We start from the raw sequence: 22,288 nt of genomic DNA, 5'->3' as shown, positions 1-22,288 counted from the left end.
GGGGGGCGACAAATTTAATGCCCCCCCTTTTTTCTCCATTTTCTCAATCTTACAAATACTGACAAGGACAATTAAGCGCTTCAAGCCATCAGACACAACTTTAAGAGTATGATCATTGGCATGCACTTCCTCGAGAAGAGGTCCGAAAAAGTCTAATGTCTAATGTTGAGATAATTGCCTTGAAGAGGCAGATATTTCTTGTTGCGTCTCGAAGTGTCAATAGAATATGGCATTTATGATTCGACTTTTAGATAAACCTTCCAAACTCGGATAAATCAATATTAACTCGGGAGCTCATGTTTTCGCAGATAATTTTGTCACTTGTTGACTACAGTCGCAAACTTGGTAAGAGTACATATTTCCATTGAACTCGCAATAGAAGTAAGTCGCCTTTGATCCAATAAACATCTGTGATTTACGATTTATCTACTCTCTTGGGTAATGATCAGGTTTTATATTTTTTTCAGTTGTTATTAGTATTAAGTCACTTGTTAACCACAATCGTAAACTTGGTTAGAGTGCACTTCTAGTGGACTTGCAATGGAGGTAGCCTAGCCAGGAAGGCTTTGATCTCATACAGACACCTGGCAAAAACGAATACGTTGCTTTTGGCCCTCCCTTGGATTTGTTATCACCCTAAATCCTTTCGTCATTGCTACTCCAGATCATTTCCAACTATACCAGCCCTATTTTTATCGATTCAACCACTTCTAATTCAAGATGATTGGCTGAGGTAACCAAGACTATGAAATAGTTGGATCTTTTTCACCCTAGAAGTTGGCGCTTCTGAAAATAAAAATAATTTCCATGGTTTCACCTCACTAGTCATTTTTAATTCTAGTTGTTTTGTACAGACATTTTGTTTAGTTTTTAGAGCTCAAAATTTACTTAAGACAGTAGTAAACTTCAACCATAGCAAAAACGCTAGTTGAACGGAATTCTTCCAACTAGTTTGTAAAAAAAGCATGGTCCTCCCAATATGTTTTTATGTTTATGAAGATTGAATCTGCATAGCTTGAACAGCCTTACCAAGAATTTTTTGATGCCTTTTTGGGAGGTTGATTCGACATTTTCTCGCCTTATATAGGTCCAGCGTACCGTCGCCAAAAGACACAAGAGCACATTGAACTGAACTCAAAGTACGTTTGTTCAAGTAATGAACACCCGAACTTTTACGTGATCGGCTACCCCAACTTGAAGGTTGCTTCGGTCTGTCACAAGTCCGGCATGCAAAATAGGTTTCCTTTCCTTACGTTCTTGCCGTTCATATGGGTGGGATGTCCTTTAATTGACGGACAATTACTTGGGTCGATTTTATTCCCCTGAAAAACAGCAGCCCGACATCATGGACACCATAGCACACAAGTTGTCACTATTCGATCTGCTTGTTGAGAAGAGGGCGAAGAAAGTTTCGCAAGAGCCCAGGGAATCAAATTTCATGGATCCAAGCCTCAGAGAGACGCGGAGGTATGCAAATGCCCTGCAATTTGCTGAATAATTTCCATTTCAAATTTCGTGGAAGTGAAAGAATGTAATATTATTTGTTTACCCTCGTGTCTCGTGCCGGAGGTTGTGCATTTCTCCTGGCTCTATCGCACATGGAGGGAGTGAATATGGTCGTCGCCGTTGACGTTGTCATAAGTGTTATGATTATTATGATGATTATTACTGTTACTATTATGTCCTTGTTCAGTCCTACAGGAATATGTTTCTCACTTTCGGATGGAAAGTTTGGCTATGCGCCTAGGGGGAAGTACCTTCATTCACCCAACAATCAAAAGAGTTTATCTTGATGGATAGTGAAAGAGACGAAGAACCCTCTGGGCTTTGCCAAGCACAGACTTAAACCTATTGTTGGCCAAGGCAGGGTTACAATTACTCATTGAAGTAACCATTGTTCTAAATAGTAGATGGTGGTCGGTCGCTTTATTTCTTTTTATTAAGAAAAGTTATTTCTAGATGAAAACCTGTTCAAACGAAGAACATACCCGAGATTGAAAGTCTGCATGAAGAAGACTAAAACAAATCTGTGGATTGGACAGGAGAACTAGGCTTGAGTGACATGGAACATGAGGAACAACTTCTGTGCTCACGAAAAAAGGCAAGTTCCACTTTCAAATATGCCCGTAGCTTCTGGTTCTCGGTTCCGTATTTTTACAACACCCATTGGATCTCTCATTAGTTGCATTAATACGCCCACGTCGTTCTTCCACAAAAAGGTAATCCAGCTTTTATTATCGGGAAGCGGGTGTTCCAATAACCTTCAGTGGTCCCTCTATCTAGCCAACGTCACCTGTTCTGCTTTGATTGAGCCAAGGCAAGGTTTTTTGGTAAAAATACGTGGAACACGTTCCTCATTGGCTCGTTGTCACTACACAACGAGGGAACGAAGGCGAGTCTTCCAGATACAAATATGAACCAAAATGCGATGTCGAGGGAAAACCCGATATTCCATTTGGAATGTTACCAACCAAAAGTAACGTAGCTTTCATTCAACATTTAGAGAAAGTTATCAGGGTCTGTATCATGCCACTCAAAGCAGATCGAGCAGGAGTGCGTTTTATGATTTCTTTAAACTCTTGGGTAATAGCCAGGGTTTATCATTTTTCAGTTGCTCCCAGTAGTGTTGCCTAATCCTGTTCGCCCGTTCCAAGTCCAATCAGGAGCCGGGCAAATGCGCCAATGCATTTCTCATTCAAAAAAAAGAACACTATTAAGCCATTCCAGCTATAGTACACTTTGCATCTATTTCCATGAAAGCGAGGAGATCTTCGGCTCTCTGTTTCTCTGCGGAACAATCACAATTCTTGGGGAGGAGTGTTCCGCTTAGCATTGCCAAAATTAAGGCCGTTCCACAGAGACCGAAGAATCTCTCTCTCTCCCCCCTGAACATGGAGTCTTCCCCCTCTTACTCGGTTGAAAATAGTTGCTGGCTTGTCTGGGAACGGAATGAATACGGAATCGGAATCGGAATTCTGGATTTTTGAGAGGACTGTGCTTTTACGGTGCCAAGAAGCCCAGGGCCCAACTCAACAGTTCTTGGCACAATAGCCGGGGTTTGCTGGCTAAATATGGGAATTCAAAATCAACATGAATACAAATAAAATTGATCGCATGGAAAATAATTATTCATTCTACCCCCTCAGCCTCTAGAACATGGCAATAACCTCGAGCAACTGCCAGATCCTGTACTTGTTAATGGGGGTCCCTTCAAACCCTTGCCGGCCTGGCTGCCCTTCCCTCTCAGGAGCAAAGTATACCGAACCAGGACCCTTAGAATAGAAATGTCAGATATTTCTGGCAAATTAAACACTTAATTGCCTGAACATTTACTGGAATGGAACTCTCAAATTTCACTCCCAAAGGAGTTGTGTGGCTTTCTGGATTTATCGGGCTCGAGGAATCACTCTCGAGTATGATCTCCTGCTTACCTGCTTCTTAATTGCTGGAGCGATGTTCAATTTCCTCTCCTTGAGAATTATATTATCAGCCTGAAAGAGAAAAGAAAAAGCATAAGAGGCACGAAAAGAAAAAGAATGGTCAGAGTGAGAATATATTTCCAGTCTCCCCCGGGAGAAAGAGACGGGTTCTTTTTTCCCCTTTTTTCCCCGAGAAGCTCAAAATCTGTCAGTTTGGCTTTTGGACGCCGTGCTTCAATAGAAGAGAATTCAATTATGAAGTGGATCCAGCTTTGGCTCCTTGAGCTGAGCTTGAAAAATCTTTCCCCGAGAAGTCTTTCTACCTCTCGTCAGTGCCTTGGCCTAAATGGGCCGAGTTGAAGGGAAGAAGATGTAGGATAGGGCCTCTGACTTGGACCAAGAGAAGATTCGGCCTCATGGGGGGAGCAACTGGGTTTGGTTTGGCATTATCAAAAAGGTATGCAGTGTCGGCCACAAGAATCATACCGGGAAGTGAAGAGAACAATCCAATTCTTCGGAGGCCCTCATTGCTATGAGTTTCAATCCATTTATGAATGTGTTTAGCGATTTAGTGTCGCCCATTATCGGCCATTAAGTCCTGAGCCAAGACTCCGTTTGAGTGTACTCCGAAGGATTAAAGGTGGATCATTCCCATCCTCCGATGTCTAATACCCGCTTCTCTGTGAGAGTGAGAAAATTAACCATAAAATCGGTACTCTCACTCCCAAGTACTTGTAGTTCGATAGAAAAAGAATCAGGGGCAAGAAATTTCGGCAAAGGAACAAATAATTAACCACAAAGGATAACGAAATACATGTTGAATATAAACAGTTATTTGATCATTGATAAATTGATGAACATATTCATCATACATTGAATGTTAGATTTGACCACAAAATTAGCCACTTAACTAGGAAAAGTTGGATGTAGATCCGACTGTTATCCTTTTCTTTGTTACTAGTGATGTCTTCATTGCCAAATTGGCCACAATTGGAATTTAGCCAAGACGTTAAGAACCAGGTACACAAAGGTCAAAAGCATGGTCCAAAATCGTTTTACTCAAGAAAATTGTTCCAGATGTTCAAATGACATGACTGCAACTCTAGTCAGATATTGCCATTATATCCAATAAAAAAATCAAGCAATTATGAGTCCAAAGACAAAATCGACCCCGATCTCTCAAAAATCTGGATGAGGTACAAAAATCGTCGATTTCTTTCCAATTTAGTCATTCCGTGTTTTTCACATCAGCATCGTGGCTAACAAAATTTACCATCATTGGAAGTAGGTGCGCGAAAAAAATAAATCACTATTCCAGTTTATCTATGTCCCTCAAAGAACTGCATTTGAACCGATCAGTATTGGATACTAATGAAACCAACAATTAAATAGAAATTCAATGGAGACATAAAAAATAAAGCACTAAGGTCGCTTGTTTAAACCCGGAATGATGACCAAACTTTTAGCCTGCATATTTTATTGGTCTCTAACATACTCCTTCTGTCGGCCAAGAAAGGACCTGCTCAATCTCTACGTCGTTCTCTTCATGCCTTTAGGAAGGATTAACTCACTCGCTCCCTTCTTACACAGATTGGTGGGACTTGAGGGGGGATTGTAGTCTTGGTATTGGATACTGCGGGATGAATGAGCTTTTGGTGAGGATCCCCCAATGTTAAGGCACTAGACTCTATAGGGAAATGATAAGTCATGAACACACAAACCCCGATCTCAGTGCAAAACCTTTTAGTTCGAAACCTGCCTCGCATCTTGAGTTAAACTCCATGAGAAGTGTGGATCAATAAAAGTTCCATTGCCTCAACTTGGAGGTGGGTTTTGTGATGCCCCTTCAATGCGTAATCTAGACATCCTGGACTTGCATGAGAAGCAGTAGAGAAAACTTGGTGGAAATAGCCAATTGCTTGGTGGGTGCTAAGCTTAAGGTGATGTGATGGTAGTGATGGTAGTGGTGGTAGTACTTGTAGAAGTGGTCGTGGTAGTTGCGTAGTCTCTTTGGTAGGCTTAAGACATCACATCACATAAATGGGTAGTTCCAGCATACTTACAGAAGTCAGGGGCAACTAGCGAGAAAATGACTGGTGCGAAGAACGGCGTGGAAACACGGAACCGTCATGGAAAGTTTGCTCTTTAAATACAGCCATGATGGCAAATGGTCCAGCTAGGGCAGCCAGTAGCCAGCAACCAACGGTGGTGGTTGGATTCATGCACGAGGTGAGACCATACCTTGCTCCAAGGATATCGAGACTTAAGTGGATGTCGAACAACCAACCAATCGGTTGCTCACCCAATCAGTACAATGGATGGTCTCCTGAGCATTGATCACAAACCGGTGCATAGTACTGGTTAGCCAACCGAGTGGCTGGTCGTCCGGCATCCATTGTCTAGACATCTATGCTTGCTCCAACCATTTGAGCAAAGTAAGAGTCGACACATACTCACGCTCAAATCAACGTTTATAGAATGGATGGAAGTGGACGGGGGATTTTTTGCAAAGATTCAAAGTGGTTTGAACAAATGGACGTGGATCCTCTTGAACGTAGTTATTCCTCGAGTCAAAACCGGTCCAAGACGTGAAAGAAACTCATTTTCAGAATGCAAAATAATATTTTTTAATACTTGGGAATGATTCCAGGTTAGATGTGAGTGGGCTGGTTTTAACAAGAAACGGATAGAGGAAGTCCCATCAGTTTCACGCTTGCTGATTCGATTACAGCTGTGCCAACTTGCACAATTCTAGCGTCGAATGTTAGCGCCAATTTTGAAATTGCAGAGCTCTCCGTATCAGTGAAAATCACAAGCATTGGTCCCCCAAAGCGCGTTCTTGTTATGGTCCATTTGGAACAAAGTCAAATCGGAGGAAATGAAGTCATTATTTCATTTTTAAACTCGCCTATCTTTCAGACTTGAGTCTAATTTGAAGGAGTTTGGCACAGTACATCAGTATAATTTGGCAACGCTAAACCAACGATAATCTGAATGATGCCCGAAACGAAAGCACACTCTCTGGGATAGTATGATATTTACTGCTCACCTCTGCTTGGAGTTTCTTGGCCTCTTCCTCTGTCTCGAATGTCACGAATCCGTAGCCTTTGGAGCATCCTCCCCTGTCACTGATAATCTTCGTGGCCTTCACGTTGCCAAAGGCCGAAAAGAGCTTATGAAGATCAGCTTCGGTCGTGGTGGAACTGATCCCACCCACGAAGATCCGATTGGGCACCAGTGTACCGTACTTGATGCTCGTGCCGTTGGAGATGGCGTTGTTGGTCTGATTGGTGATAGCCACAGAGTTATTGGGAACAGAGGTGATGCCACCCACTACACTATTGGTGCTGATCAAGTGGTTGCTGGACATCATGACATTCGAAGAGTGGTTGCTCAAAGATGGACTAGGTGGCGATGGCGAAGGTTCAATACTGGCTGTGGACTGGAACAAAATGAGATGGGTGAGAACCTTGAGACTGAGTTAGGGGAACGCCTTTCTGTTAAAACAATCGGGTTCTTTGACAATATGAAGGAGAAGTTTATGAAACAGACTTTATAATGAAACGTACAACGGTTTAAAACAGAACAACGTCATAGTTATCAAAGAAAAGCAAGCGAGTTTGGTTTTAGCATTTCCTTTCCAAGGGCATATTATCTGTCAAAATAATCGCCTCGACACCGAGAGATCTTTCTTTTTCCCAATACACTTGTCAAAGTTAAACTGAGACATCGCGCCTCATTGATCTCGGGGAAATATTGTACTTTGTCAAATTCTTCAAAACATAATCTGAACTAGGGGTGAAGCGCCACGATTTCAGTTCAATTTCACTCGACATTGGTAAAACTAGCCCGTGTTTGAGTTTAATGAAAGTGTCCGAATGCACGAAACGTCAAGGTCGAGGCAAATCTTGTCAATCTCCCGAAACCTACACTAAATTCGTACCTGCCGCAGATCTCGAGCACATAAGGCAGATCGATCCCTTTCAAGTCGGATGTTCCGCATATTTTGGTGGCTTGTTTAACACTGCTAATGAGCTGAAGAGGGGGGGGGGGCACGAAATCTAACGATGGCCTTTCAGGGCCAAATACTGTGGATCCGAACCGCTCCGGAAAGCAAGACAAGAAAAGTGTACATTTATTTTTTGCTCGGAGGCACCCTTGCTCGGGCCATGAATCTGTTCCAGAATTGTGGGAAGTTGTTTTCTCTCTCGCAAGGAGCATGAACGCAAGGGTCTTGAGTGCCTTAGCTCTGCTTTAAATTTATGAGCGACTTTAATAGCAACTTTTTTACACGCACTCGACGACTCCTAGTTCTTTCGCCGAGGCCACCACCACCACGAGGGAAGTCAAAAATTCCAACGAGTGCAGTATTGTTCGGGATTTGGTTCATATACAATATTTTGACTCTTAGCCTTTTAATCGTATGCTTATGATATAACTAAGCGACTTAACAGAGTTTCAGCACGGGAACGTGGCGTGGATGGATGGATAGTGGATGGATAGTGGATGGAGGATGTGATGTACCCCATTTTGAAAGCACTATTTACTCAGAAGCGCCTCGCCTCAGCTCATATAAACTCCCAGGAATAGTCTATGGTTGCTTGTCTTCATGGCTTGCTGGCAAAGAAAATGCAGATTGCTTAAACAAGCCGACAATTCTGCACACTCACAAATAAATGGTGCTATTTTCTCCGGAGGGGGGGAATATGGAAGACAAAATGTGTATATGCAAAACTCTTCGTTGTCGTCGACACAAAACTGGCTTGCTGCTTATCTTTGTTTCGCTGCCGGAGAACATTGAGCCATTTTGGGGAGAAACAGACAGAGAGAACAAACTTGGTGGGTAGAGAGGGAGAAGAGGAAAAGTTTTTCAATTTTCTTAATGAAAAATGGTAAGTGCCAATAATTCTCATCTTCCGAGTGAATTCATTTCATTTTACTCGTTAATATATCTGTAGCTCCCTGCCATATCACCCGTTTTCATCCCGATGCTTATTAGTTTTAGCCACCGTTTCTTGAAAGATGATCCCGGTGGAAAAGCAAATGCTCGAAAGAGGTGTGCTCTCCGCTGAAAGTTTGTCTCCCCGTTATTTGGAGCTCAAATTGGTATGCCAGGCCAAGAATCTCTTGAGTTGGCTAGGCATTTTCATATTCAGGACAGGATAAAGAGCAGGAGAACAAACTTGTTCCTTAACTTTTCTGCAATCAAACAATGGCTTCATTGAAAGAAAGGACCAACTCCCAATTTTCCGAACCGTGGGACCAACTTTCCTCTCCACTTGTCCGTTCTCGGGCCTCCGAGGCTGGATCAATCAGCACCGGTTTAATTTCGGCGACGAAAGTTACTCAAACATGTCTCCTGGAGGAAGACCATGATTATGATTTCGATGACCAACTATCGGCAAAGTTGATCTATCGATGTGAGACCTACCCTCCCAAATAGGCAAGCTAAGGTGAAGCATCTAGCTCTTGGGTCTCGGTGAGTGGCAGCATTACCTTTTAATCGTAAAGTAACATTCATGGCAGAATTGGGACACCCCACAACAGCTCACCATATCCGTTTACCTCTCAGCCTCAAAGAAGTTGGTGAAAACTTTGAGGCCGGGAGTTCAAAATAACTTTTGGTGCATCCATCTTTCGGCCTCAACCATCAATGTCCCAAACTCAGATCCCCTATCTCATAACGCGAAGGACCTTCAGTGAGGAGTAAGAAGAATTTGGATAGTTTGGGTTAAATCCTGAGTCTTTATGACGGCATAAAGCCAGATTATCCACGGACTAATTCAGTTTGAGCTTCAGTTTAGGTCATGAAGTTTGAAAGGTTTCGATTTGGTCCAGAAAAAGAAACAAAAAAGATGAAGTAGAATTAGGTCGGGTTAAAATTAGGCGTTTCCGACCTCGACTTATGTACTTTCCCCCACTTGTTTACATTCCTTCCAACACGCTGAGTCATTAATAAGAATTTGTCATTGACAGCAATGTCGTTACAAAGGCTTCTTAATGAGAAGATTGATTGTGTGCTTTCCAATACAAAAAAATTGCCAAAATGACATCGGAACGGGACGAAAAAGGTGGAAAACGGAAGAAAACAAGTCGTTTCGCCGATTCTTTTGAAGTAGCATTTCACAGCCATCTTCAAAAACTCAACTTTAGCAGGAATTCCATTCATTTTACATAAAAAATATGAAAGCAATGCCTCGAAATGTCAGTTCTTGAATGATTTTTTATTTTAAGAAATAGATTAGGTCGCAAATGGCTAAGCTTGTCGATTCTATTCGCAACTCTTTTTCCATAATATTACAGCTATTGATTTGAAAAATCGCAACTATTATGGCGTGAATCCTTTCGCTGATAAATAAGAATAGAAAATTTATTATGTTTTTGTCACCATCGATCTTAGAGATTCCTATTCTAAAAACGCGATTCATTGTTTGAAATCAGCCAAGTTTAGGAAAAAGACCAATAAATATGTTTAGGAAACATGTTGGCGCAAGTTGCTTACTATGATCACGGCTAGAACGGCTAAGAAATCGTTGTTTGCTTCGAAAGCGCAACTTGATTTTGAAAAATAGTTTTTTGTTGCAATTACTCCTGTTTCTTTGAATAAGCTGATTCAACGTCCCGCGCCCAAGGCCAAAGATCAAAAGCAACCTGATTTTTTTATTTAAACCTATAAAATTGGTGTAAGGTCATCATATTCTCTTCAAATTGGCCCACTTTTGTGCATTTTTTTTCTCTTCTTCACAAATCTGAATCCTTTATCAACATCAGCGGAAGTGCATCTCTAGGAACTGGGTAAGGTACGATTCTGGAGTTGCCTTGCCCTCCGTCGCATCTTTAATAGGGCTGCATTTTGTGATCCAAGATGCAAAGATATAAAGGACATAATGTATGGGTATTATTGATATTTTATGCAATGAGACTCAAAGACAGAGAGAGAGAAAGAGAGGGCCCAAAGTCACTCCATGAAGAGAGAATGACTCTTGCACACTGAGGCATGAAACGGGGATGAAGGAGATCCGCCATAGATTCCCGAGCTCCAAGCTAGATCGGCAACACTGTTTCCCATTTTGAGGACACGATTCCATTGAGCTAAGAGCTTCTACTGGCTAACCAGCTACCGGCTACTGAAGTGAGATAGAAGAGAAAGCGTCAAGTATTTGGGAAAACAAGCAAAAAAGTTGGGACAACCAGCCACCCCAATGCAAGTGCTCCATTGTGAATGAAGGCGAAGAAGACGAAGGAGAGTAAAGAGTTGGGCAGGGAAATGATGATGATGATCCCAGCTATTCCTAGTGGAACAATGGAGCAAGAGCCCCACTGAGAGCCCGAACCTCGAGAATATTCTCACATCAATTCAACTGAGATTGCAGAGCCTGGCCCAGATGATCCTTTTGAAACGCATGATAAGACCTCCAAGCGTGACGTCACTCAAAGAAAATGTGCGTCAAGTTGTTGGGGTCAGAGCCAAACACGTTTTTAAGGCGATAGGTGTGTAAAGGTATGGAAAAATGAGGGAATCATCATCACCAACCAAGGCTCAAGTATGAAACAATTCTTGAAAATAGTGGTACGAGTTAAAATCATTAACATGTTTTAGAAAATACATGGTTTCAGGGTAACGCGAGTTCAATTGTTAGTTCATTGTAAAAATATATATACTACACTGTACATGGATGAAATGACCAGAATGCAGAAGTGCCTTGAATTGGAACTAATTGAGAAATGATTTTTGTGAAAAATCGACTTGTGCTTGAGATATTAAAGGATAAGCTTCATCCAGCTTTAAATCTAGTGTAAAGTAATTTGTCGGCAACGCAAAAAAATAACCTGCTATTGAAGAAATAATATTCCCGTCAACTTTTGTAAGTAGCAAATGTTGCACCAGTCTCAAAATACTTGTGGTCAAAGTTCCACTGATTTGCATTGAATACTTCAACGACACGACGGCAATTAACAATTGACCAAGCTCTTTAAGCCAAACTTTTTCTCTCCAGGGACTTCAGACAATTTTTCCTCCATTCATTTGTCATTCCCCCCGAAAAACGCCCGAGACGTACTTTCTCTCATTTGATCTTAGGTGCCAGTTAAAAGTGTTCAATTTCAAAGTACGAAATGGCTTCCAAAGCTAGTTTCAAGGGGCTCCTGGAAACATTCAGAAAAGTGCTGAATTATCGAAACTTCCCACAGCTTGTCCGGACTCACCGGCAAAAGTGAGTCAGGACAAAAGTGAAGTGAATGCAAATTCACCGCAAGATGACTTGAAGGAGAGACTTGGATCACGTCGCATTCGAATTTGACCGTACGAATTTTGCCGCTTGGGTTCATCCTGGGGGGGCTTTTTGCCCTTCTTGATCTCTACCTCGTTCACAGGCTCGCTGGGGGAAGAATCTGTCTTCGCGAAACGCAAGTTGCAGGAGAAATTGGGGCAAGAATTCATAATCACCGCCGTTTTTCCCGTGTAAAGGAATTAGCGATGGAAGTTGAGGCCGGCAAGTTTGCCAAAGTCTTAGGAATGCCGTGGCAAAAAAGAAACGCTGCCCAAGGTTCCTTCACGAACCCAAGTGCATTTGTATCAGACGAACGGAGAGACTCCTTGATTCTTACCATTGTGCTTTCCGGAGAATCCGATCGATAGAGGCGTTGTTACGGTGGTGGAATCACGGTCAAGAGGCGTTACTGGATCAAAGATGGTTTCTGCGTCAATAGGGGGCTTGTATAAAGGCAATGATTCACAAAAACAAGTTAATTGATGCACATTCTAAATTTAACGAAAAGTTTCAACCAACGGACAGGAGCTCCGAATCAGTTCTAAAAAATCCGGTTTGAAGAGCATTCGTTGGTTCATGAGTTTCAACTGGGCGCTTGAGGGTGACCAGATTTTGTTTACAACTATCCTGCCAATTGACGCAGAATTAAAGGGCTGGATGTACCCCTTCGTGTAGACTCTGATGGGTTACTCGTGGATTTGTTGAATTGACACTAATACTGACCCAATAACAACTGAAACAGTGGGTAAACAATGTTTTTAACGATGGGTAGATTTTACAGAAACTTCTCGCAACAAAGAACAAGATGCGTTTCTTCCAAATATAACTGATTCAGCCACTCAAACAAACAAGGCCCGCTGCGGAACCACCAAACTGGATGCGCTTGTCCCAGGGTAAAAATTCAACTAGGTGGGATGTCTGTTGGGGAACGGTTTTGGGGCTGGCCAGCTGACACAACTGGGTACGTGTTTGCTTCGGGGCCTGGGTCGAATCTGGCCCCAAACGAGCTCGGCGAAAGTGTCCCGACTGTTCAACGGCGGTTGGCGAGGACAATCCCGGTTATAGCAGTTGGCCTGGGACGAGCGTGCGTGAGCGTGGGACCGTCCCACAAGAAAGAAAAAAGAAAAAAGGGAAACTTGACAGCACCAAAATGAAGACACAAATGGTGCCCGTCATCCCCCACGTTCCATGGTCCGTTCACAAGTCCAAATCTAACTATCCGGCCACAAACATTCAAGGATGCGATTGACCATTCCGTGGTAAATTGCCATTGCACAATAATACGTTAAGTTATCAGTTCATTGCAATCGTCCTTTGTATTTATTAGCACTATGTCATACGCTTGAATGTTCTCGGATTATACTTTTGGTATCATTGCGTGACAGTTATTGATACAACTCCAATTTAGGAAATAAACGTGCAGAAACTGGGACAAGATCTTGAGCTAATGGTTCGAAAAAGTCACCCTTTTCGATTTAGAAACATTGGACCATCGAAAAGAAAAGCAAAATGAGTGATAGCGGGTTGGCTGTACTGATGGAACGAGCCGAGCTTTTGAAGCCTGAATCCGCAACTGAAACAAAGCTTTGGATTTGAAAATGGCGTCAGGTGATTCAAGTGCTACCTAAAATCTGCAGAGATTTAGAAGCATTTTAGTCTACGTATTATACTTATTTTGATTTCAACATGTGAATATCACAAAGATCACATTAGTTGCTTCCTTAAAGTATTGCTCCAAACGCAACATATATCCATGGAATATATTAAAAAAATGTTTCAAGTTTACTTTTCCCTCTTCCTGAGGTTTTGCCCTCGAATTTTTTTTGGTTTGTTTTTTCACGGGGGAATGTAATCCCCAGTACTATCAAAATGAAAGGTTATAATTCGTTTATTTATTACCTTTCAGACTTTACATAATATTTGGTTTACCAACGAGTTCGAGTTGGCAGTTTTGGAGTTCTGTTTCAACATTATAGGGGAGCTAGCAGGTGCTTTGACTAATTATCGTCACCATGTAATCCACTACCTTGTTTTTGAGGCTTGAAAAGCCTGGCCCGCCAAGTCATTGGTTTGTTGTAATTGTCTTCATCGGTAACCATTAAACAGTATACATTTATCCGATTGAAAGCAGCACCTCAGCTCCACCATCAAAAGCCAGATCCGAACAGTTTTGTTTCAGCTGTCAACCATCCACTTTAAAAACTGATATGCGTGGCTTGCTCTTACTGCAAACTCTTGGCGAATGCTTTATGATTCGGCCTTTCGACCAGAGAACAGCGATTGAAGTGAAAGGTTCAGTGATTTGACTAGCCGGGTTCCGGATTTCTCCAAATTATTTGATATAATTTGTTTTCCTCCAAACTCTCCTCAAGATATGATTCCTGACAAAAGAATTGACCAAAGTGTTTAGAACAAAATATCAATTAAGTCTAATTTTTGCAACAAAAAAAGAGGTTAATTTTGGTGTAACATACGCGTAAGTAAGCTGAGACCCCTGGAAGTACATTTTTCATTGATACGGATGGGGGCTTTGGGACATCAACTATTCAAAATTATTGATGATCATGATTAAATAATAACGATCCCATTTTTATCATCATTTGCTATCGAGCTTGTTTGGTTAGCTGGCACTTCAAGCTACACGTAGCAACTTTTTATCGTGGAATCATGATTAAAAGCTTCGTTCCTCTCTTGTACGTTCCAAATTTCAATATTTCTTCACATAAACATTGAAGATGCCATTCCGTATGTCAATTCTTAAAATCGAGAATCTCGGGTTCATTCATGCCTACCAACAGTAATGAAGAGTTCCATCCCAATCAGATCGACAATTGCATTCTTGAGTGCAATTGTACAACTGGATGATTTTCACTCTCTCATATAAAGTCAGCAATTGCATCAAAAGGTGGCTACTTCACTAATAAACTTCCAATAACTGGATTGAGTTAAAACAACCGTTATTCGACTCTTGTCAAGATTGTCTCGGTTTATTTTCATGAGCACATATTTTCTTTCATGTATTTACAGGAGTTATATAAACGCATCAATGACTTGTGTTACCCAAACAAGTAGGAACCAGTTATGGGTGCGAAATTTTATCTTAGACATTTCCTAGAAGAACGATATTGAGTAATCTCAAAGCAAATCGAAATTTCCTCTTCGGAGACATTCTAAACAAAGATAATCAAATCATCGAGGAAAGAGGTGCCTACGCATGTTGAAGGAATCTGCGCGCAATGGACGAGTTCGTTTAGTGTTACAGGTTCTTTCTTCATGATCTGCTGCAATCCGGATTGTTGAAGCCATCCTCCCAACCAAAAGCCAGTCCAACGATTGGGTGAGTGAAGTCAGTTCGCTGGAGATGTCGCTCATCAAAGCAATAGTTCTTCGGCAATGTGCTTATTTGAGAGGAAAGTGGCCAAAATCTGTCTCGATAGCAGTTCGACACCAAAGCTCAAGGTTTGTGCTAAATAAGATTACAACAAGTACACTTGATTTTAATGTACGTTTTCCACGTCAAAGAATGAATGATTTGAGAGGCCTTGCTTGCAGATTTTGACAAGCTTTGAAATTGCTTAACAACTGATGATTATGTTGTATGAGTTCCAATCTTTATGGAGAGACCATATCTTAAAGTTAATGGTCATATATGTAGACATTGGATTTTTCGCTAACAGTTAACGGTCGACTTGAAATTTGTTGCTTTAGTAATCAGAATAATCAACTTTGAATGCGTTTTTGGATCGCAAAAATTATTAATCGTAGGTCAAACCATAACACATATTGCTTTCATTTTTATTGTTTGAGTTCAAAGGTGACTCTCAGACTAAGTTCTCTCCGTTTTAGGTAGGCAGTTAACCTGGAATTATATTAGCAGGTTAACTAGGTATTAAGAAAATTTTACGGTTTGGTAGAATATGAGAATATGAGACTGTTATACTTTTTCTTTAAAGGTCAATGATTCCAGAAATAATACGAGTGAGCTCAGCATTTGGGTGGAGAAGTATTTTAGATCCGAAAGATATTATTTCAATTTTAATCGTATCGGTTCATGATTTTGATCCCGCAAAGTCAATTTTAACTTACAATTTTCTCAAGTCAGAGAGTCGAGCTGAAATTGCTTTTTCTTAGAAAGGGAAAGGAAATTCGTCGGGCAATTCTTCGGTCTATCAATCATTTATCAAAAAGGGAAAACGAGTACAAGACATCTGAGGTCGATTCCGTGGAATTGCTGGCTCCAAGTATACTGTACATGTAATCAAATCTCAATTTCCTGTGTTTATCGCAAGACAACCGAAGAAAAATACGTTACTTCGTCAATCAGTTTTAGATCGAAGAAATTTATAAGCAAATTCCTTAAGTTCAAAGCTGATTTGCAATTACCAGGACTGTCCAAACAATAAAAAAAAAAATTAACAAAAAATAGAATTAAAAATGCAACAAGAAGGACAAAAAATGCAAAGAAATATACAAAAGTAATGCAGACACTTTTAGTTCAATTTACTCTTTTTAAAAGAGCCAGTATCAAAATAATAAAGCAACAAAATGACATGGTAAGCTAAATTCAAAAGCACCAATTTTCATTTTAAGCACTCGACTCTAATGAATGATCATAACAGGGCTTATTTCTGACTTAAAGTGCGCCAAGCAGCCAAAGCCAGAAGGATGAAAGCACGATAGTTAACTAAATCAACTCTAACAATTGTTCATACTTTACACAAAAGCATATTGCGTCATTGCAAAACATTTCTGCTTAAGTCGCCTTCAAGTGCGTTGTGCTTACAAGTGAGCATGCCATATGAATGGAAATAAATCTTTCTTTCACTAGATGATTTGATCATGTACAGAAAAAGTTAAATATTTGGGGCAGTTCGTTTTTGTTTATAAGCTAAAGAGACGCAATCTTGGATGGTTGTGCTGTCCAAAAAGCAAAATAATCACGCCATTTAGGAAAATTGTCATTTGAAACAGAAAAAAGCAAGTGAAATGAAATGTTTAAAAATAATTTGTTTTGAGGTTTTAAGCAATTATTTCTTGGTTGTTTTTTCACGGGCATTTCTAACCGCTACCGGGAATGTAATCCCCAGTACTATTAAAATGAAAGGTTATAATTCGTCTATTTATTACCTTTCAATCTTTATATGATATTTGGTCTACCAACGAATTTGAGTTGGCAGACCGAGCTAGTCCTAGAATGTAGGGTTGATCTGGAATGCTATCTAAAAATTTGTCCAAGTCAAGTCTGACTTGAAAGATGCAACCGGCTCAACAGGGCCTACGTATTCCCTACGAATATCAGAGGGAAGCACATCAAACAATGAAGGAGCCCGAGAAAGAAGAGATGTGGACTTCATTGTTCGAACTAGCCTGGATTCTCGAAGACTTGAAGGTGCTCTCAAAACGCACATTAAGCCTCTACGGTCACTAGAATTGACCCTAAACCCTGGGTTGGGACAAAGCTCATGGATACTTTTGAAAACGTACAATATCAGATACCTTTCGTACCTTCTCTGAGTACTGTACAATCCCAACCGTTCTAACCTTTCCCAATACGAGAGCTCTCTCATTCCTGTGATGTTCCTAGTGAAACATCTTTGGACTTGCTCGACCTTTTGCAAACCTGCTGAACTCATTGGAGCCCAAATGGGTGAGGCGTATTCAAGATGTGGCTGGACAATCGACTTGTACAGAGTTAGCATCGTGATGCTATCTCTGGACTTAAACGTGCGATATATCCAACCACACATTTGAAAAGCCTTACCCACCTTCAGCTGGATATGCTCATCGAACTTTCCATTATTTTGGAGGACTACACCTAGATCTTTCATAGATGAGACCTGCTCAATATCTTTACCTCCATTATCTACGAGTGGAGTATTTAAAGGAGTTGACCCAAATGTCATTGAGCGGAATTTCATTCCGTTCAGGGCCATATTACTCTCAGTTACCCAAGAGTAGATTCGATTTAAGTCCTTTGCAAGGCTACTGGAATCTTGGCCATTCCTACCAGAAACTAACTTTGTATCGTCAGCATAAGAAGAGAGACTGGCAGTGATACTAAGCTTTTGAAGCGGGGCAACGAATAGTATAAAAAGGGGGGCCCTAAGATGGAGCCCTGGGGAATACCTGACTTGACATCATGTATGTCACTAAGGGATCCCTCAACCTTAAAATTTGCTTCCTATCCTGAATGAAGCTTCTTATCCAACTGAGAACCTTGCCTTGGATCCCAATGTCATGACGTCTATTCAACAAAAGGCCATTCTAGTGGCTACACCAACATGCTGGGAGAAATTGCGCAAGATCGCAAACTCGTCCAACGTTTCGAACGACTGAGATGTCAATTTCGAAATGGGAAAATACCCATCGGGACTAGCCTCCCACTCTACTACGCTAGCCGAAAAATTGAAGTCCCCTACAAAGAAAATTTTCGAGCAAAGTGCTTGATCCAACTCGTTTCCTGTGAATTTGAGACCTGACAAGAACGACCTTAACCATAAATTAACCTAAAACCGAGAATTTGCGTGGAAATTGCAGGGTCGTGATCAGGTTTACCTAAGTTATTTTACCGTTGTCGGAATTGATTTTGGCTGACTTTCATAACCTAAAGCAACTGTTTTGAACAAAATCACAATCCATTTTTCCAACCCCTAGATATAACGTAGACTCACACTGAAAATGTTGTATTCACATCGAGTAGAAATTGCAGAAGTTTGATGGTTTGAATATGCGTATCTTTATTGAACACCTTTATTGATTAGTCGGGTTGTTGCCTTCTTTGGATACCTCTTAAAAACTGAAATCAGCGTGGAAAAAAAACTGTTTTATGGAACCCTCTCGAATTTCTGTGCGACATAGACAAAAACCATGTGTAGGCCTTTGGGCAGTTTTTGAGCAATCAAGGTTGAATTTCAGCCCAAATTCATCTGTCATCCACTTTCCGTATTTTAGTGGTAACTCCTCGCATAGTAAGGTATCTGCGATGTATGACGGTTTAATATGTAAGTAAAAGAAGCATATAACACAGATTATTGAGGAATTAGGTAGAGAGACACGAGTTAGTTGATGTAGTTTATTTTGACTTTTCCAAGCCCTTGACATAGTACAGGCTCTTAATTAACCAGTTGCACAATATGAGGATCCAGCATAAGGTTCTCAATTGCTTAAGAAGTATGTTATTTGTGCTATAGGGAAGCAATTGGTTAAAGTCAAATGCTCCCTTTGTGACAAGCATGATGTCAAGCCAAGTGTTCCACAAGGCTCCTTCGTAGGACCTCTCTTTTTATCATCTTCATAGCTCTACTCCAAAACCTTAGTACGTCTACGTTCGATGACCTTCGGTAATTTATTCTTGGGTTACTAAGAATAACATGGCCCTGAACGGAATGAAATTCCGCTCAATGACCTTCGGGTCAACTCCTTTAAATACTCCGCTCGTAGATAATGGAGTTAAAGATATTGAGCAGGACTCATCTATGAAAGATGAAGGTGTAGTCCTCCAAAATAATGAAAGTTTGATGATTCTCTTACTGATCTTGTAGCAAGATCAAAGTCACACTTGGACAAGCTTTTGACTCAATATCTTGATCAAGGGTTGTCTAGATCCGTCAACACTTATTCAGTGGTAGATGAGATAATAAATGAATCTAACGTGAGGTAAAATAAATGAGTTTTTCGTCTTGCAATGCTTATAATTCTATTCCCACTACCGTTAAGGAAATTCGCATAAACTCACTCATTTTACCAGAAAAGTATCAATATTTCTGCAATTTTGGGTAACTTTCATGACTTTGAGTCAACTTTGGAGGAAAATATCGTATACTCTTAGCAAATACATAAGATTGAAAATAAAAAATAGGTTCGAGAGATGGCGTTAGCCATCTTTAAAATCTCAGTGCGTCCGGAAAAAATATATCATTGAAAGAGCGCAACGTCAAAGGTTCGGAAACAGTTTCACTTGTGTAACTTAATCCTTGCTTCAAAATCAAGACATTTGTAAAAAAAGGTTCGTTGAAGTTTATCATGATTTAAAGGCAGCAAACTTGTTGCCGTAAATGGTCAGGAAATGAATGTATAATTTGGGAGAGTTAATCCAATATTATTTTCCATCAGGATTAAGCCAATGCAAACTTTTTTTTTTCTTGAAACGAAAAAAAATCTCAAAACGACGTTCCCAAACCCTTACCGTCTGTTATTATCATTGTGCTGACGCCGAACTTAAATCTCTTTTTATTTTGATGAAGTGCAATAGATGAGCAAAATGTTGTTCGAACCAAACAGTCTAAGAAGCAGCGTTGATATGACAAAAATCTTCTTCTCATGTCTTGTTGGTTCAAATCATGTTGCTGGAAGTTATTCTTTAAGGAGCCAGTGTAGCTGAGCAGGTTGAGAGGCATCGTGAACTAAGCACTCAATTTGTTCCCACAAGTGCTTAGTTTAAACCTCGATGCCGAGAGTTAGAATGACAGAACTTTCCTTTTCATTTACCTAATGCTTGATAAGAAAATAAAGTAGCCCCTTTACCGCCCTCCTGTAATTGTTAGTACATGCATTATGGCAAGAGCAAATTCAGTTTATTTTTCATGCAAATTTACTGTCAATAAAGGCCACTTTTATTTACTTGCTTTGGGCTGGTCTAATCGTTATCATCTTATAGTTATCCTGCTCAAAAATTCTTCACATACACCGTGGTCAGGTACAATTAAGACTCGGTAAAAATGGATTATCTCTTGTCTTATGAAATTTCTCATGTATAAAAAAGGTTTGTAGATCGACCACAAAAGATTGAACTATTAATTATTAATTCATTCTTCGAAATATCCGCCTTTGGCAGCCATGAAAGCTAAAAGTCTTTGCAGCGCCTGACCCGTGACATCCCGCACGTCTTCTTGGGGAATATGGCTCCATTCGCGAGTCAAATTAGACTTGAGGGTGGTAATGTTAGGTACAGACATGCCCCAGGCCCTTAGCTTCAAAATAGCTCAGATGGTCTAATCCATTGGATTGACATCAGGGGAGTTGGGTGGCCACAAAGGCTTATCCCAAAAGTCGGGCATAAGGTCCTTGCATCACGTTTGAACCAATTTTGCTGTGTGAGATGGGGCATCATCCTGCATGAAGGTCATTCGCTGATCTCCATAAATGTCCTTGACCCAGCAAAGCACAATATCCAGATAGACGGCTTGTTTGATCTTGACCCCCTCTTTGATGAATACCAAAGGTGTTTCCTTGCCATCAAAGGTCATTCCTGCTCATACCATTGCCGATTGTGGTTTCTGTCGCTGAAATGATGTCCGAAGCTTAATTGAGATATCCTGCTTCTCATTAGCTAAGACCCGGGTCATTCTGATGATTGTGTGTGGCTCGGATGGTAAGTAGCTTTTCGTCCGTCCATGGGAATTGGAGGGCGCGTGCTCACTCTCAATCACTTGATGATTTCCTTCCCACGGAGCAAATGCTTTGTCCCAGAGGCTTGTTAAAGCCCTTGTCGATCCCTCATTTTGTAAGGAAACTTTCCCAAATCCTTCCTGACTCCATGGCTCCATTCGCGAGTCAAATTAGACTTGAGGGTGGCAATGTTAGGTATAGAATATAATGCTTCATTACTAAAAACCGATTTGTTACAGCAAATGTTGCTAACCAATATTGCAGAAGTCATGAAACCCAACAAAGAGGTTGAAACAATCAATTGAATTATAATTATTATTGGTTTTTGTATCGAGAGAAATGATTACTTCCCCGAGAGAGACTCTGCTGTTCATATTACGTTTCTGCGATTAAAGACACCAATATACATTAATTGTGAGTCCAATTGTTTCATTGTTCCAGATCTTTTCGAATTTCTCGATATCCCATTCTAGCGGATACTGTTAAATTTGGACTCCTTTTCACAGGCGCAGAATTAACGCAGCAAGTCCTGATGAAGAAGGTTTTGGATACCTCATTCCAGCCCAGAACTTTCCAAGAACCAATTGATTGGAGCAGTGTTGCCAAATATTCTATTTGGGGTTTCTTCATTTTCCCCCATGTCCTTCGAAAGTGGTACAAGTTCTTGGATGCTAATTTCATCGGAACATCTTGGAACACAGTGATCAAAAAGACTCTCGTGGATCAGGCCGTTTTCCCAGGTACAACGGTCATTTTTAATCTCGTGTTCCAAGGAACTAAAGTTATTGTCATTTCAGTTCCAATTTTGAGTTCGTTCTACGTGTTTCTAAGCGTATTAGAAGGAAAAACAGAGAGCTTCAAGAGTGTTACCGAAGAATGCGCCACCAAATTGCAAACCACTTTATTTGCCAGATATTGCTTCATGATTCCTGCTCAGGTTTGAAAGGACGGGCAATTAAGTAAAAGTGGAACTAAATGTAAAACAGCTTCTTCATCTTTTTCAGCTCCTCAATTTTGCCTTTGTACAACCAAACAAACGAGTCCTTTATGTGGGTGTCATCACGTTTTTTTGGCTAAATATTTTGTGTGTGCTCAAGTCCCTCAGCTTGGATCATAGCCTGTTTAAGAAAATGTATTAAGATTTGTGAACTGATTGACCTTTACCAAATCTTGTTATTATGTTGCTAGATGAATAAAAAGATTATATTTTCA

At 40.6% G+C, this 22,288-nt stretch overlaps 2 protein-coding genes across 3 annotated transcripts in view; one reads left to right on the top strand and one right to left on the bottom strand.

Annotated features, from left to right (window-relative positions):
• LOC131881747 (E3 ubiquitin-protein ligase RBBP6-like) overlaps positions 1–12,300 on the bottom strand; it is a 56,925-nt gene extending 44,625 nt beyond the window's left edge. Inside the window, exons 1-3 of one of the 2 annotated variants that reach the window (XM_059228696.1) lie at positions 12,027–12,300; positions 6,469–6,861; positions 3,432–3,491 (exon numbers count right to left, since the gene is read on the bottom strand). In XM_059228696.1, the coding sequence (XP_059084679.1) occupies positions 3,432–3,491; positions 6,469–6,861; positions 12,027–12,029 (456 nt within the window). In that variant the 5' untranslated portion in view covers positions 12,030–12,300. The remainder of the gene's footprint in view (positions 1–3,431; positions 3,492–6,468; positions 6,862–12,026) is intronic. The other variant, XM_059228695.1, reaches the window with a different exon arrangement.
• Positions 12,301–14,868: 2,568 nt separating this feature from the next.
• On the top strand, positions 14,869–22,288 carry LOC131882611 (mpv17-like protein). Its single transcript, XM_059229805.1, has 4 exons — positions 14,869–15,148; positions 21,518–21,816; positions 21,874–22,013; positions 22,081–22,288. Exons 1-4 carry the CDS (start codon positions 15,051–15,053, stop codon positions 22,213–22,215), a joined length of 672 nt encoding a protein of 223 aa, XP_059085788.1. The 5' UTR covers positions 14,869–15,050; the 3' UTR covers positions 22,216–22,288.

Source organism: Tigriopus californicus, chromosome 6 (assembly GCF_007210705.1).
Source record: "Tigriopus californicus strain San Diego chromosome 6, Tcal_SD_v2.1, whole genome shotgun sequence".
In the NCBI taxonomy this organism is placed as follows: Eukaryota; Metazoa; Arthropoda; class Copepoda; order Harpacticoida; family Harpacticidae; genus Tigriopus; species Tigriopus californicus.
This window is presented reverse-complemented; position numbering and strand designations above follow the sequence as displayed.

Coding starts and splice junctions, on each gene's coding strand:
- LOC131882611 (XM_059229805.1), top strand. CDS start 15,051: ATGTCGCTCATCAAAGCAATAGTTCTTCGGCAATGTGCTTATTTGAGA. Junction 15,149..21,517: donor GTTCGACACCAAAGCTCAAG/GTTTGTGCTAAA, acceptor TCATTGTTCCAG/ATCTTTTCGAATTTCTCGAT. Junction 21,817..21,873: donor GGATCAGGCCGTTTTCCCAG/GTACAACGGTCA, acceptor TTGTCATTTCAG/TTCCAATTTTGAGTTCGTTC.